Genomic DNA, 15,264 nt, shown 5'->3' on the forward strand with positions numbered 1-15,264 from the left:
GCCTTCAGGGAGCAGTAATCTGGCTTCATGACAGTTCAACACCAATAAACCTCCCTTAAGAATGGCTTTTGTCTACTTGCTCTGAGTACAGCTATACAAAACGCCTCTTTTGGAACCTATCAATCTGCACAAGTCTAACAGGTGAGTTTTATATGTTCAGAGACACTGAATACATAGCTAATGATTACCTGCTGAAGACACCAATTTTTTGCACTTTTTAAATTTTAAATCTGTGGATCTCAAATATAAAATAAATTTCTTCACTAGTTTGACAAATAATCCAATACCATTTTTACCCTGGTTTTTCTGAATTTAAATTTTATATTCAACTCAACACAATTGGTGTTTATTTTACTGCAAAAGTGTGATCAAATTATCCCATCTTAGAATAGCTTATAATTTTAAAATAATGTCCTAAAAGCAAATACTAGCAGTCTCATGGTAAACAAGCTCTACCTATACATTCAGCTTATAACTGGCTTTTCAGTCTGCTACTCTTAAATATGAGCAGGTAACCAAGGATTATGATACATCAGCAAAACTTCTAATATGAAAAAGACAGACTAAACTGAACAGACAGATACCCCAAAACTTCAATTTAGAGAAGAGACTTTACAGTCCATGGAATTCTCCAGGCCAGAATACTGGAGTGGGTAGCATTTCCCTTCTCCAGGGCATCTTTCCAACCCAGGGATCAAACCCAGGTCTTCCACACTGCTAGAAGATTCTTTACCAGCTGAGCAGTGCACTAAGGAAGCCCAAGAACACTGGAGTAGGTAGCCTATCCCTTCTCCAGCGGATCTTCCCGACCCAGGAATTGAACCAGGGTCTCCTGCATTGCAGGCGGATTCTTTACCAACCGAGCTATCAGGGAAGCTCCTCAATTTAGAGGGGAGACTATGAACAGTTTTTTTTAATACATTATTTACATCTCCAAATAAATGAGAAAATATTATAGTCATAAAAGCAAACAAGGGAGGATCCTTTCAAAAAGGTACCCTAAGAACCTTTGAAAATTTGGTCCTTCAAGGAAGTAAAGAAAACATCAGCAAAATCAGACAAAATCAAGTTTTCCAAAACTCTGGAAATTAAACAAAGGCTTGTAACAATCCAAGCATTTTTCAAGCAAAAAAGGCTGAATCTTGGTAAGAACAGCAAGCTTTCCATTGCTTTGGAAGGGCCCTATTTCCATTTTCAACTCAGGCTGAAAACGAACAGCCTCACAATCATGGCAGTTTGAAACCCAGCAGACTCACAACCACTAGAAATTCTGAATTGAAGAAGCCTGGAGACCCTTAAAAAAATCCCCATTCCCAGTTCAGTTCAGTTCGGTCGCTCAGTTGTGTCTGACTCTTTGCGACCCCATGAATCACAGCACGCCAGGCCTCCCTGTCCATCACCAACTCCCGGAGTTCACCCAGACTCACGTCCATGGAGTCAGTGATGCCATCCAGCCATCTCATCCTCTGTCGTCCCCTTCTCCTCCTGCCCCCAATCCCTCCTAGCATCAGAGTCTTTTCCAAGGAGTCAACTCTTTGCATGAGGTGGCCAAAGTACTGGAGTTTCATTTTTAGCATCATTCCTTCCAAAGAAATCCCAGGGCTGATAACTGTCATTTTCTGATGATCTGTCTGGCATATTCCTGAACCCCCATTCACAGGGCTTGTCTTTACCTGACCTCATTCAGAGCATGCTCAGTGAGAGATCTTTCTTCCTGAGGCCACAGTCAAAAAGAATTCACAACTGTTTAACACGGCAGCTGCCTGAGATGGCAATAACATTCCAGGCAAAGAAACTGTCAAAAAAACTTACAAGGAAAAACTGGAAGAGGAGATGTTCTCAGGAAACTCTGAAAAGCTCTGACAAATTCCTGGGAATGTACAAGATCACATACATGGGCAAGGCTGTGTGCATGCCCACGAAGGACTACGGCACTAATGTCTCACCTCTGGTTGACCTTAAGACTCTGCACAAGCAGCAGTAAAGAGATCTAAAGGCAGAAATGTATAAACTGCCTGCCAAAACACTGAAAGTATGTTCCAACACAGAGAGCCTTCAGCAAAGACAACGAAAGGGAAACTTCTAATCATCAGCTGAACACTAACCCAGCCAAGCAGAGAAGACAATAGTAGCCACACACAACCAAATATACAGACTTTATAGAATTATGAAGTCACTAAGTAAGCAGTGAGCAACAAAAATGATAAGCACCACTAACAGCAAGCCTGAGGAGAGGTGAAGAATGTGATTCTCAAAATTGTCACAATGCATAATCTTAAGTGTTCAGTTTCAACAAAGTACTTATGAGACACATAAAGAAACAAGTAAATATGGCCCATACACAGGGGAAAAAAATCAGTCACAGAAACTAACCTTAAAGGACTAACTAGATGAATACTTGAAATCAACCATTATTAATAAAGGAAAATATAAGAACCAAGGTCTCACCAAACAGAGAATATCAATGTAGAGACAGAAAAACCCAAGAAAGAATCACGGAAATTCTCAAAATTCATAGACAACTGAAATTAAAAATTCACTAGAGGCTCAACAGTGACTTGAGTGATCTCAGAGAACAAAGCAGCAGCAAACTTGAAGATGAGTCAATTGACACTATCATGTCTGAAAAACAGAAGAAAAATGAACAGGAAAAGGTAATAATAAACAGAGCCTATGAGATTATCTTCTTATTATACCCACATACACTCAATGGGAATCCCAGAAGGAGAGGGGAAAGGAAAAAGGACAAAAAGAATATGTGAAGAAATAATGACCAAAAATGTTCCAAATTCAGGAAGTTCAACAGGCTTGCAATAGGATAAACTTAAAAGAGATTCCAACCCAGACACATGAAAAGCAAAGTGCTGAAAAGAAAAGACCAAGAGAAGGACTTTCCTGGTGGTACAGTGGATGCAAATCCAACTGCCAAAGCAGGGGCACAGGTTCAGTCTCTGGTCTGGGAAGATTCCACATCCTGCAGAGCAATGAAGCCTGTGCCCCTCAACTACTGATCCCTTGTACAACAACTACTACAGCCTGTGCACCCAGAGCCTGTGCTCTGCAACAGAAGAAGCCACTGCAATGGGAAGCTCACGCACCACACCAAAGAGCAGCCCCCTCTTACTGCAACTAGAGAAAGCCCAAGTGCAGCAATGAAGACCCAGCACAACAAAAAATATAATTGTTTTTTAAAAAAGACCATGAGAATACTTTGAAAACAACAATTAAGAAGCCATCTGTCACAATACATGGGCTCCCCAATAACACTAACAACTGATTTTTCATTTAAAACAATGGAAATCAGACAGTTGTGGGAATATAAGCCCTAAACCTAAAAATCTCAGCCAAGAATTCTATACCCAAGAAAATTACCCTTCAAAAAATGAAGCAGAGAAGTGTCTCTGGACCAAAAGTATTTCAGTCTTTACATGAAGCCATACTGCCAATATAATAAAGTGCAGACCTGGGTAGTAGAAGAATATGAAGGAGAATTTCAGACATTTCTCAATAAGCAAAAAATAAAATAACAGACTCCTTCAGCTTTAAATGAACGAACACAATACAATAGCCCAGATTCACATGAAGACATAAAGAACACCAGTAAAAGTTCAGTCAGCCTTCTATGTCTATGGGTTCTACATTCAGGGAGTCAACCAATGGTGGATCAAAAAGACTTTTTTTTCATTTTAGACAGTTCCAAAATCAAACATCCTGATGCTGGGAAAGATTTGAGGGCAGGAAGAGAAGGGGACAACAGAGGATGAGATGGTTGGATGGCATCGCCGACTTGATGGACATGAGTTTGGGTAAACTCTAGGAGTTGGTGATGGACGGGGGGCCTGGCGTGCTGTGCTCCATGGGGTCGCAAAGAGTCTGACATGACTGAATGACTGAACTGAATTGAAAACGAAAACTTGAATTTTCCACATGCCAGCTACTATTTACATAGAATTTACACTGTATTAGGTACTATTATAAGTAATCTAGAGACAATTTAAAGTATACACATACGTTATACACAAGTACTACCCCAATTATATAACAAACTCACATATCAATGAACTTCTGACATCCACAGTGGGTCCTGGAACCAATCCCCAACAGATAACAAGAGGTGACTAATACTACAAATATAAATATAAAACACGGGCTTCCCTGGCGGCTCAGTGGTAAAGTATCTGCCTGCCAATGCAGGAGACCTGGATTCAATCCCTGGGTCAGGAAGATTCCCCAGGGAAAAAAATGACAACCAATATTCCAGTATTCTTATCTGGGAAATCCTAAGGACAGAGAAGCCTGGCAGGCTATAGTCCATGGGGTCACAGAAGAGTCAGACACAACTTAGCAACTAAACAACAACAAATACAAAACATAGGTAAATATAAAATACAGTACAATTTTTTTTTAATTGTTTACTGTCCTCTGGTCCTACATGACTTAAAAGGACACTTACACAAAGCAGTAATTAGAAAACTATATGCTGGATAGCTTATAATGTACAAAGATGTAATATGCATTAAAAAGAACAGCAATAGAGAAGAAAACAGAGCTATGTAGGAGTAAAGTTTTTAATTCTAAAATTAATAATTCAAATTAGACTGCTATAATTTAAGATGTAAATTGAAATTCCCAGAACAAACACTAATAATTCCATAAAAAAATAGAAGGAAAATTAAACTGGCATACTAGAAAGTATCTGCTTATTACAAAATAAGGCAGCACTGGAAGAACAGAAAAATAAAAAAGTCTTGGCATATAAAACACAAAAAGCAATGTAAGATAGCAGAAATAAAGTCTACTTTATCAGTAGTACATTAAATATGAATAGAATTAAATACTTCAATTAAATGACAAAGATTTTCAGGCTCAATAAACAATCAAGACCCAACTGTATGCTGTGTACAAGAGATTCATTTCAGTCACAAAGACAAAAGGGCTGAAAGCCAAAGGATATAAAAAGATAATCCATGGAAAAAAGTGTTCAAAAGAGACCCAGGGTGGCTATCAGACAGTATAGACTTCAAGACAAAAAGTACTATCAGGGACAAAGAAGGACATTTTACATTGACAGAAGGATCAATTTATCAGAAAGACGTAATTATAGGCATCTAAGAACAGAGCCCCCAAATATATGATACAAAAAGGTCAAGACCCTGGTTTGATTCCTGGGTCAGGAAGATCCGCTAGAGAAGGGATAGGCTACCCACTCCAGTATTCAAGGGCTTCCCTCATGGCTCAGCTGGTAAACAATCTGCCTGCAATGTGGGAGACCTGGGTTCAATCCCTGAGTTGCAAAGATTCCCTGGAGAAGGGAATGCTACCCACGCCAGTATTCTAGCCTAGAGAATTCCATGGACTGTATAGCTCACATGGGGTTGCAAAGAGTTGGACATGACTGAGCAACTTTCACTTTCAAGAACAGAGCCTCCAAATATATAACACAAAAAGTGACAGAAGTGAAGAGAGAAATAAGTCACCCGTATTAAGAGACGATTTCGATATTGCATGTTTCAATAACAACAGAATACAGATTCCTATCAAGTGCACCTGGAATATTCTCTAGGACAGACCACATACTGGGCCATAAAACAAGCTCCAGTAAATTTCAAAGAACTAAAACCATGGAACACAGAAATTATGATTTATGACCATAACAGGACAAAAGTAGAAATGAATAACAAATAGAAATAATGTTGGAATTTAATACAACAGCCCTAATAACAAACAGGTCAGATGAAAATAAAAGGGAGATTAGATAGTACCTTGAGATGAATGAAAATGAAAGTATAACATACCAAAGGAAATAAGCCAGTCAGAAAAAGACAAACACAGTATGCCATCACTTATGTGTGGAATAAAGATAAAACTAGTGAACAAAACATACAAAAAACCAGACTCACAGATATGGAAAACAAACTAGCAGTTACCAGTGGGAAGAGGTAAGGGTGAGGGATTATATGTAGTTGGGGATTAAGAGGTACAAACTCTCTCTACTGGCAGCTGACATATCTTGTATTAAAAAATCCCAAGAAGTCCACAGTAAAACCATTAGAACCAGGGAGTTCAGCAAGGTTGCAGGATTCAAGACCAATATAAAACAAACAAACAAACTATAATCTATATACATTAATGATGAACCATCTGAAATTGAAAATAAGAAAAGAAATTCTACTTAGAATAGCACCAAGAGAAAACACAAGGAATAAATTTAACAAAAGAAGCACAAGTCATGTCCTCTGGACACTACTGAGCAATCATTTAAAGTAATTAAACACTTCTAAAAATGGAAAGACATTCCATGTTCATGGATTGGAAGACAATGTTATTAAGATGATAATATTGCCCAAACTCATTACAGATTCATTTCCTACCAAAATCCCAGGTGACTTTTTCAGGCAGAAATTGACAAATACAACCTAAAATTCACAAGGACATGTAAGGCACCCAAAATTGCCAAAACAATCTTAGAAAGAACAAACTCTGACTTCAAAATTTTCTACGCAGTTACATTAATCAAGACAATGTACTACTAGTAGGACAGGCAATGGAATAGATCAATGGATAGGTCAATGGAATAGAAGTGAACAGAAAGAAATCTTTACATTAATGGTCAGTTCATTTTCAACAAAGTTCCAACAAAAATTCTATGAGGATCAAAACCACAATGAGAAACCCATTAGAATGGCTATTTATCAAAATAAACCAGAAAATAACAATTTTTGGCAAGGATGTACGCTGCTGACAGAAATCCAAACTGGTGCAACAGCTACAGAACAGAATGGCAGTTCCTCAAAAAACTTACACAAAGAATTACCACTTGCTCCAGCTTCTCAGACTATATACCCAAAGAACTGAAAGCAGGGAATGGAACAGATATTTACACACCCAATTTCACCGCAGCATTACTCACAGGGCAAAACTAAGAAGCCATAAATGGGAGAGAAAAATAAGAGGATGAGAGGATCAACTAGTCCAAGAGGTCATTATAAAGAAACCTGCCCTGAACTAGACAACATGAGGGTCCATTGTGAAAGGCCCTCCAAATGCATAAGAAACTAGTCTCACATAAGGTCTACTATCAAGTTTCAGATCAACGATGAGAACAAAGAGAAGCAAAGTGACAACATATGACCAAAAAATCAGAGTGACTATGGACTTCTCACTAGAAACACTGAAAGCTGGGACTTAATTAGGGGAGGGAGGCACATTAGCTTCCACATTTTGGACGAAAAAAAGGACTTCTAGATTTCTAGACCCTGACAAACTATCAATATCAAGAGAGAATAAAGATATTCTCAGACTCAAAAAACTATTCTTCTCCACATCTTTCCTCAGAAAGTTACTGGTGAGGGAGAAAACCAAGAAAGACGATGTCTCCAAGAATCAGTAGGTGCACCTGCCGAGAAAGATGCAGTGCAGCCCCAGGAGGATGATAAAACAAAAGGCAGAAGAGGTGGCTGGTGAGGACGGGAAGGGCAGGCTCAAGGAGACATACCTGACCTGGCAGTATGTAGACAGCCAAGCGCAGGAGATGCATACAGACAACTACCCAGGTGAAAGTCAGACAAACCCCGGGAAACCATGGGGTGGGGGTGGGGGGCGGGGAGGTAAAGTCATCATGGTTCACCAAATATAAACAATGAGCTGTGAACGGCATGCACAGTGACAGAAGAAACACAACGGTGTCCTAATCAAAATGAAGACATGACTAGGTTTGGTGGATGTAGAGAGGGTAAGTATACCTGAGGGAGGGTAGGAGGAAAGAACTGAAATTCACCCTTCATAATGTGAAGTAAAATTCTTAAGAGTGACAAAAAACTAAGAAATAGCATAGTACTTAGAGACAAAGCAACAGATACAGAAGAGTCAGTAAAAACAGGAAAAGTGGCAGAAGAGATAAGAAACTGCCCTTTTTTTCAATGTATCTTGTAAATCTAGTCAACCCTCTCTGTATGAATGACTTGCAGAAAATAAAATTTAGAAATGAGAGGGGTGGACTTCACTAATGCTCTAGGGCTTAAGAATCTGCCTGCGAATGCAAGGAACATGGGTTTGATCCCTGGTCCGGGAAGACCCCACATGCTGCGGAGCCAACAAAGCCTGTGAGCCACAGCTACTGAGCCCATGTTAGAGCTCATGCTTTCCAACAAGAAAAACCACTACAATAAGAAGCCTGAGCGCTGCATGAGTAGTCCCATTCTCCACAACTAGAGAAAGGCTTCAAGTAGCAACAAAGACCCAGTGCAGCCAAAAACAAATTTTTTAAAAAAAGAAATGAGAGGGGTGTTACAGAGCACATTTCTCATCTGCTTTTGCCCTGGGCCCTCCCTGTTAACACCAAAATTTTAGCAAGCAAATTAAAACCAAAAATAAGAAAGCTTCAGTTCTCCCCTTAACAATACAATCATTAGATAATAACGTCTAGTGAATGTTTCCAAGGTTTTTATAAACAAATACTATGAGAGCTATATTCAAAACTGCAGGCTCACAAAGAAAGTTCTCCAAAGAGTTAAAATGCATCCAACGGCATGTTTTAGCACTATCTAGAATGGCACCCCACTCCAGTACTCTTGCCTGGAAAATCCCATGGACGGAGGAGCCTGGTAGGCTGCAGGCCATGGGGTCGCTAAGAGTCAGGCACGATTGAGCGACTTCACTTTCACTTTTCACTTTCATGCACTGAAGAAGGAAATAGCAACCCACTCCGTGTTCTTGCCTGGAGAATCCCAGGGACGGGGGAGCCTGGTGGGCTGCCATCTATGAGGTCGCACAGAGTCGGACATGACTGAAGCAACTTAGCAGCAGCAGCAGCAGAACTTAAAACTATCATTAGATTTAAAGCAGCTGCTGTTTCAGGAGCTTGGTTCCCAAATGATGGTTCCAGAAGAAATTTCACACCAGCAATCATTTTGCCAAAGCCTCACAAACTAAATCATACCACATGGAATAGAAATATTTTCTGGCATGGAATAGAAATATTTTCTGGCATACACAGTGGGGTGACAGTGAGTATCCACGTGGGCAGACAGCATCTGCCTGTGAAGGGACGCCTTGGAGAGTAAGTGACAGGAATCTACCGACATTTTCTTTAGATCCAGAGACACCTCACAAATATCCTACTGCGATATGGCCTCTTAAAATGGACAGTGAGAAGTGAATCATGTAGTACTTGGTTTCTGAACACGTCATGCATGTCAACTGTGAAAACAATACATGTAAAACAACAGAAAATGTCCAAATACTATGCTGACTGACATTCGCAGCTCAGCTGTGCTGAGATCCCACATAGGGGACACCTAAGATAGAGATTGGGCTGAATATCTCCTCTCTCCTCTGGATGAAAGTGACTTTAGCCAGTAGATGACATACTCAAATAAGAATTGAACACATGGCCCCAGAGGATGATTCCAGCTCCTTCAAAGTGAAGCTGAAGAATACGCAACTCTCTCTCCTTTGTGAAATGAGCAAAGAAAACTGCTGCCTAAATCAGATCACTCTTACTACATCAGTTAGCTGACATGAGAAAGGCATCCTTTTTCATCATGTATTTATTTCCTAGAGACACAATTAAGCTTCTCAAATACAGTACTCACTCAATGAACAAACTCATAAGAAGACAACATTTTCTCTTTTTCTGCTGCATTGCACGGCATATGGGACCCCAGTTCCCCAACCAGGTATCAAAATTGTGTCCCCTGAAATGGACTCGTGGATTCTTAACCACTGGACTGCCAAGAACAGCTGCTAGAGGACAACATTTTTTATTCCAGGACTAAAGGCAAGTTTTAGAAAACCTTAAGCAAATTCCACAGTATTTTGTTAGTGCTATGGAATCTTGCCAAGCTAAAGACTCTTCTATGCTCACGTAACAACAACAAAAAACCTATAATGATGTAAAAGAAGTCTAGGATACTCAAAGTATCCAGCTGTAAAGCTGTGGGTCACTTCCTTAGGCTTACCCTCTCCTTTTGGTCCAGAATTTGAGGAAGGATTTCAGCTAACATGAGACAGTGGAAACTCTCATTCCTAATCACAGAGGCACTAACTCTTCTGTTACTTCTTTTTAATCTTTTTTTTTTTTTAAGGAAGTAGGGTTGACAGTGGGGAAAAAACTATGACTGGGAGTCTGCAAGAGAAGGCTCTAGCCCCAGCTCCAGGACCATACCTAACTCACTCTGTGGTGTCCCTAAGACCAGTCCAGGTTCCACAACTCACCAGGAGGATTCAGGGCCTTGGCACAGAGTCACACTGACAGCTGTGATTATTACAATGTAAAAGGACAGAAAAGAAAATCAGCAAAGGGGTGAGGACCAGAGGAAACTAGACTCAAGATTCGTGGAGTTTCTCCTGGTGGAGTCACACAGGACATGCTCAATTCCCAGCCACAAGCAGGGACAAGACACATGGAATGCTGGCATTAGGCAAGCTCATTACATCTGAGGGCCAGGGTTTGTGGGGGCTGTTCACCCAGCACTGCCAAAGGCTCCACAAATGCCAGAGTCCCAACAGGAAGGCAGGTGGGCAGCCACACCCAGGCCAGACTTCCGACCCCGCTCTGTGGACATAACGGGCAGCTCCACATTCTAGTGTCCAGGCAGAGTCCAGGCCGACCCCACATGCAGGCCTATGTAAGGATGCCTCAGTCTACAATGTGAGTTACCCTCTGTGCCCACCTCGCTAGACCTTGGTTTCACCATGTCACATTCCCAGCTGTCAGCTGCTGTAGCGACCGCTGAACATGACACAGGAATCCCATGGGGAAGACAGGCCGGCCATGGCCTAGACTCACCATGAGGCACTCAGCATGGTGCCACCAGACCTTGGGCAGGAGAGGTTCTCACGGCCCAAGACCCATTTCCCCAACAATTATGGTGACATCATCACTAACTAGCCCCTGCTTCCCTGCAGTCTCCAGTTTTCCCTAGAGCCTGGTCAATACTTTGTAGTTCATCTCCCTCCCAAGTGTTCTCACCATATATTCAGAGACTACAAGGTGGAGGTTCATAAAATACAGGAATTAAAAACCCGTTCTCACAGATTACCTTCATGTAAAAAACATGAAAAGTAGTTGTATTCTTGTCTGTTGACCCTGTCCACTGAAAGGCTTCAGTGGAAATGGCTGGTGTCCACCACACTAACTGCTGACCCCTCCCCCAGGGTGCATGGATCACGTTGTCTGCTAGCACAGAGTATCCCCAGCACCTTCTACTGTTCTGTAGTGCTTTAAAAAAAAAACAAAGGCCCAGGGACCATGATGAAAGCAACACTGGGGTCAGATGTGACACTCAACAAGGAAGGATGTCCGCCCTCAAATGCCACTGGCACCCTGACTGCAGGGTCAGTCGCCCACTTCCATCACACCCAACTGAGGGACGTCAAGACAGATGGCTCCTGTGTATCTCAATATTTTGCCTCAGATGGAGATGCCTAATACTCTGCAAGCTCATTTGTGGAATGGATAGAAAAAACGAAGCACAGGATATCAGCCTGAGCCCTGACTTTCTAGCTGGGTCATGTCTCCAGTCACTTCCTGTCACTGGGTCTCAGCTGTCCCCATGGGCACAATGACAGGTCCAGATAAACCACTTGGTGAGTCCCATCCAGGCCTAACTTCCCAGGGTTTTCATATTACTTTCTCCCAATTAGACAGTCAAAAGGTTTAAAATTCATTTGGTATAAAATTTGTACATCATAGTTAAAAATCATAGATAACTGATTTTTCATTATTTTTAAAAGTTTGACAACAGAAACATCTGTGGACTCAAGGGGACTCTGGATATGGTAAGACAATAATCTCCTTCCACTGGAGACTTGGATGTTGAAACTGGCATTACTAGCCAGAAGGCTAACATCTCAAAGATGTCCAGAATTCTCACTTATATATTTCTATCCAGATTTATCTGGGAAAGGCTGCATTCAAACAAATACATTCTAAGCCCCCAAGATACCAGGTTCCATGTACATACGAAATGTAGAACCACATGAACCCAGAGAATGCAAAATCTTTCAACACCGGTCACTTTTAAATATGCTTCTAAAAACAGTCTGTGGCATGGGACCAGGTCAGATGTCTGGGTGAGAAAGTCTTACTTTTGAGCAAGTGGAATGAAAGGGGACCCCTGAGACATGATCTGGACAAGATCGCCATCCATCAATCTTCTCACCATAGAGTCTTTCAAAAAAATTACCCCATAACAAAATAAGCAGTGCAAACCATGATGTTAACTGAGAAAGAGGAGGGGAAACAGCAAGAGAAAGGAAAAAGTCTGAACTCACCGGGACTGTGGCAATCCTTTTTTACTGAGATCTGCCCTCACACGTTCTCCTACATGTCTGTAAATTTCCACTAAGCTGTTTATTGCTGCATCTCGAACCTAGATGTAAAAGAAGAGATCTTACAGCTGCTCTGTGTCATTCCCCAGTGCTTCCTGCTGCGGACACAACAGGCTATCCAACACCCCAAGTTCATCACCCACTCACCAACATGACTCTGAACACAACCCCTTAGAGACATGGGATGAGACAAAGCCGTACTTTGACAGCTCTGACTCTGTGGGCACAACTCCAGAGAGTATGGAAAAAAAATTCAGATCCCAACCCTGTGTCCATGTTAAAGTCTATACCCCTTAGTTCTTTTCATCCTTTAAGATGATGTATGGAAACTAGAAATTTCAGACCAAAGTGGAAAACACTATAAATAAGTGAATTATTCTTAAAACAAACAAACAAACAAAAAAAACACCATGTAAAGCATTCTGGATGTAGGCCAATTAAATACTTAGCAACAGAAAAGTGTGGTAAAGGTTACATAGCACCTGTATTCAAGAAGTGCAAAGTTCTAAAAGGTAGATGGGAAAAAAGTCCATAAATTCTACATTTAATACAGGACAGGATGTAATAAATGTTATACAAAAGAGTACAGAGAGCTCACACAGTAGAGGGGAGTGGGCACACCAGAGGATACCAAGAAACATTTTATGGAAGAGGAAGGAACCACTTAAAATGTGCTTAGAAACACAGCATTTCAGCAGGAAGAAATGGGATGAGACAGGCTCCAAACAAGGTTAACCAGCCAGTGCGGACGCATGAAGGCGGAGCAGCACAGCATAAGCTTCAGGAAGCTCAAGGCAGCAGTCTGGCCAAACACAGACAGGGGGGAACAGGTCCGGATAAATAAGGCTCCAGAGACAGAATGAACTTTATTTAAAACAAAAACAAACAGAAAATGGGGGAACCCGAATATGGATTGTATATATACCAAACATTAGGCTGGTGCAAAAGTAACTGGGATTTTGGATTGTTGAACTTTGCCATTTGATATTGGAATACATTCTTAAATAAATGTGGTTGTGTTATACATCATTTTAATGCACATTTCTCATTTTGTTTTATTGCTAATGACTTATTACATGTTGTTTATATTTAAGACTATACAAATGATGTTACACAAAAAGTAAATTTGAGTCATTTTTATTTGAGTTCAAAATGGGTCGTAAAACAGTGCAGACAACTTGCAACATCAACAACACATTTGGCCCAGGAACTGCTAATGAACATACAGTGCAGTGGTGGTTCAAGAAGTTCTGCAAAGAAGACAAGAGCCTTGCAGATGAGGAGTGCAGTGGCCGGCCACTGGAAGTTGACAACAACTAATTGACAGTAATCATCGAAGCCGATCCTCTTACAACTACAAGAGAAGTTGCCAAAGAACTCAACATTGATAATTCTGATCAGTCAGCATTTGAAGCAAATTGGAAAGGTGGAAAAGCTCGATAAGTGGGTGCCTCATGAGCTGATCGAAAATTTAAAAAAACTTGTTTTGAATTGTCATCTTCTTTTATTCTATATGACAACAAACCATTTCTCAATTGCATTGTGATTTGCAATTAAACCCCTGGGAAAAAAATGGCAACCCACTCCAGTATTCTTGCCTAGAGAATTCTATGGACAGAGGAGCCTGGCAGGCAATTAAAAGTGGATTTTATACAACAATCAGCAATGACCAGCTCCGTGGTTGGATTGAGAAGAAGCTCCAAAGCACTTCTCAAAGCCAGACGTGCCCCAAAAAAAGGTCATGGTCACTCTTTGGTGGTCTCCTGCCCGTCTGATCCACTACAGCTTTCAGAATTCCAGTGAAACCATTACATCTGAGAAGTATGCTCAGCAGATGGAGGAAACGCACTGGAAACTGCAATGCCTGCAGCTAGAATGGGTCGACAGAATGGGCCCAATCCTTCCCCACAACAACACCTGATCATGTTACACAGCCAAAGCTTCAAAAGTTGAACAAACTGGGCTATGACATTTTGCCTTATCCTCCATGTTCACCTGACCTCTCACCAACCTACTACAACCTCTTCAAAAATCTCTACAACTTTTTGCAGGGAAAACACTTAAAAACCAGGAGGCAGGAAATGCTTTCCAAGAGTTCGTCGAATCCCAAAGCATGGATTTTTATGCTACAGGAATAAACAAACTTACTTCTCGTTGGCAAAGTATGTTGATTGCAATGGTTCATATTCTGACTAATAAAGATGTGTTTGAGCCTAGTTATAACGATTTAAAATCTATGGACCAAAACTGCAATTACTTTTGCACTAACTTAATAGTTTATCAATGCTAAATTTCTCATGTGAAAACAACATGTGATTATATAAAAATATCTCTGTTATTATATAGGAGTAAAAAGATCATGTGTGCTAGATACTTTCAAATGGTTCAAGAATAAAAAATTTCTCTGTGTATGTGTGTGTACATGTGTGCATAAGTATCCATGTTGACTTATGAAACAAATGTGACAAAATGTTAAATGGTAAACATAGCTGTTCACTATACTAACCTTTCCATTTTTCTACAGGTCTAAAATTTTGCCAGTAAAAAGGTGGAAAGAAAAAAAAATTTTAATCCAATGAATTCAAGGCCAGCCTGTGGGGGGTACCCAGGGGAGGAGAGCAGGGACAGACAGGAGAACAACATGATTCCAGATTTGGTCTCAAGCAATGAAATCAAAGAAACAGAGAGTGAAGGAGAGAGGAAGGAAGTAGGAATACAGACAATTTACAGTCCTGAACACTGCAAGTCACCCTATGATTAACAGTAGTGCATGACAGGTAATTTTACTCACATTTTTTCCCTTGTGATAGATAGCCAAATTCCAGGTTCTTACTATCTTCTCACTTAAAACTTGATGCTATGTACCGAATTATGTCTGTGACACCCCTCCCCCACCACTGCCAGCCCCCGAAAAATTCCTCTATTGAAGCC

General features: G+C 40.7%; 1 protein-coding gene across 15 annotated transcripts in view; it reads right to left on the reverse strand.

The window, feature by feature from the left end:
* The window catches only part of CLASP1 (cytoplasmic linker associated protein 1), a 273,403-nt gene that overhangs the window by 148,803 nt on the left and 109,336 nt on the right, over positions 1 to 15,264 (reverse strand). For all 15 annotated transcript variants that reach the window (XM_070769105.1, XM_070769110.1, XM_070769114.1 and 12 more), the window contains exon 7: positions 12,277 to 12,374. In XM_070769105.1, coding sequence (XP_070625206.1) covers positions 12,277 to 12,374 — 98 coding nt within the window. The remainder of the gene's footprint in view (positions 1 to 12,276; positions 12,375 to 15,264) is intronic.

The sequence above is a fragment of the Bos indicus genome, chromosome 2, assembly GCF_029378745.1.
Source record: "Bos indicus isolate NIAB-ARS_2022 breed Sahiwal x Tharparkar chromosome 2, NIAB-ARS_B.indTharparkar_mat_pri_1.0, whole genome shotgun sequence".
Taxonomy (NCBI): domain Eukaryota; kingdom Metazoa; phylum Chordata; class Mammalia; order Artiodactyla; family Bovidae; genus Bos; species Bos indicus.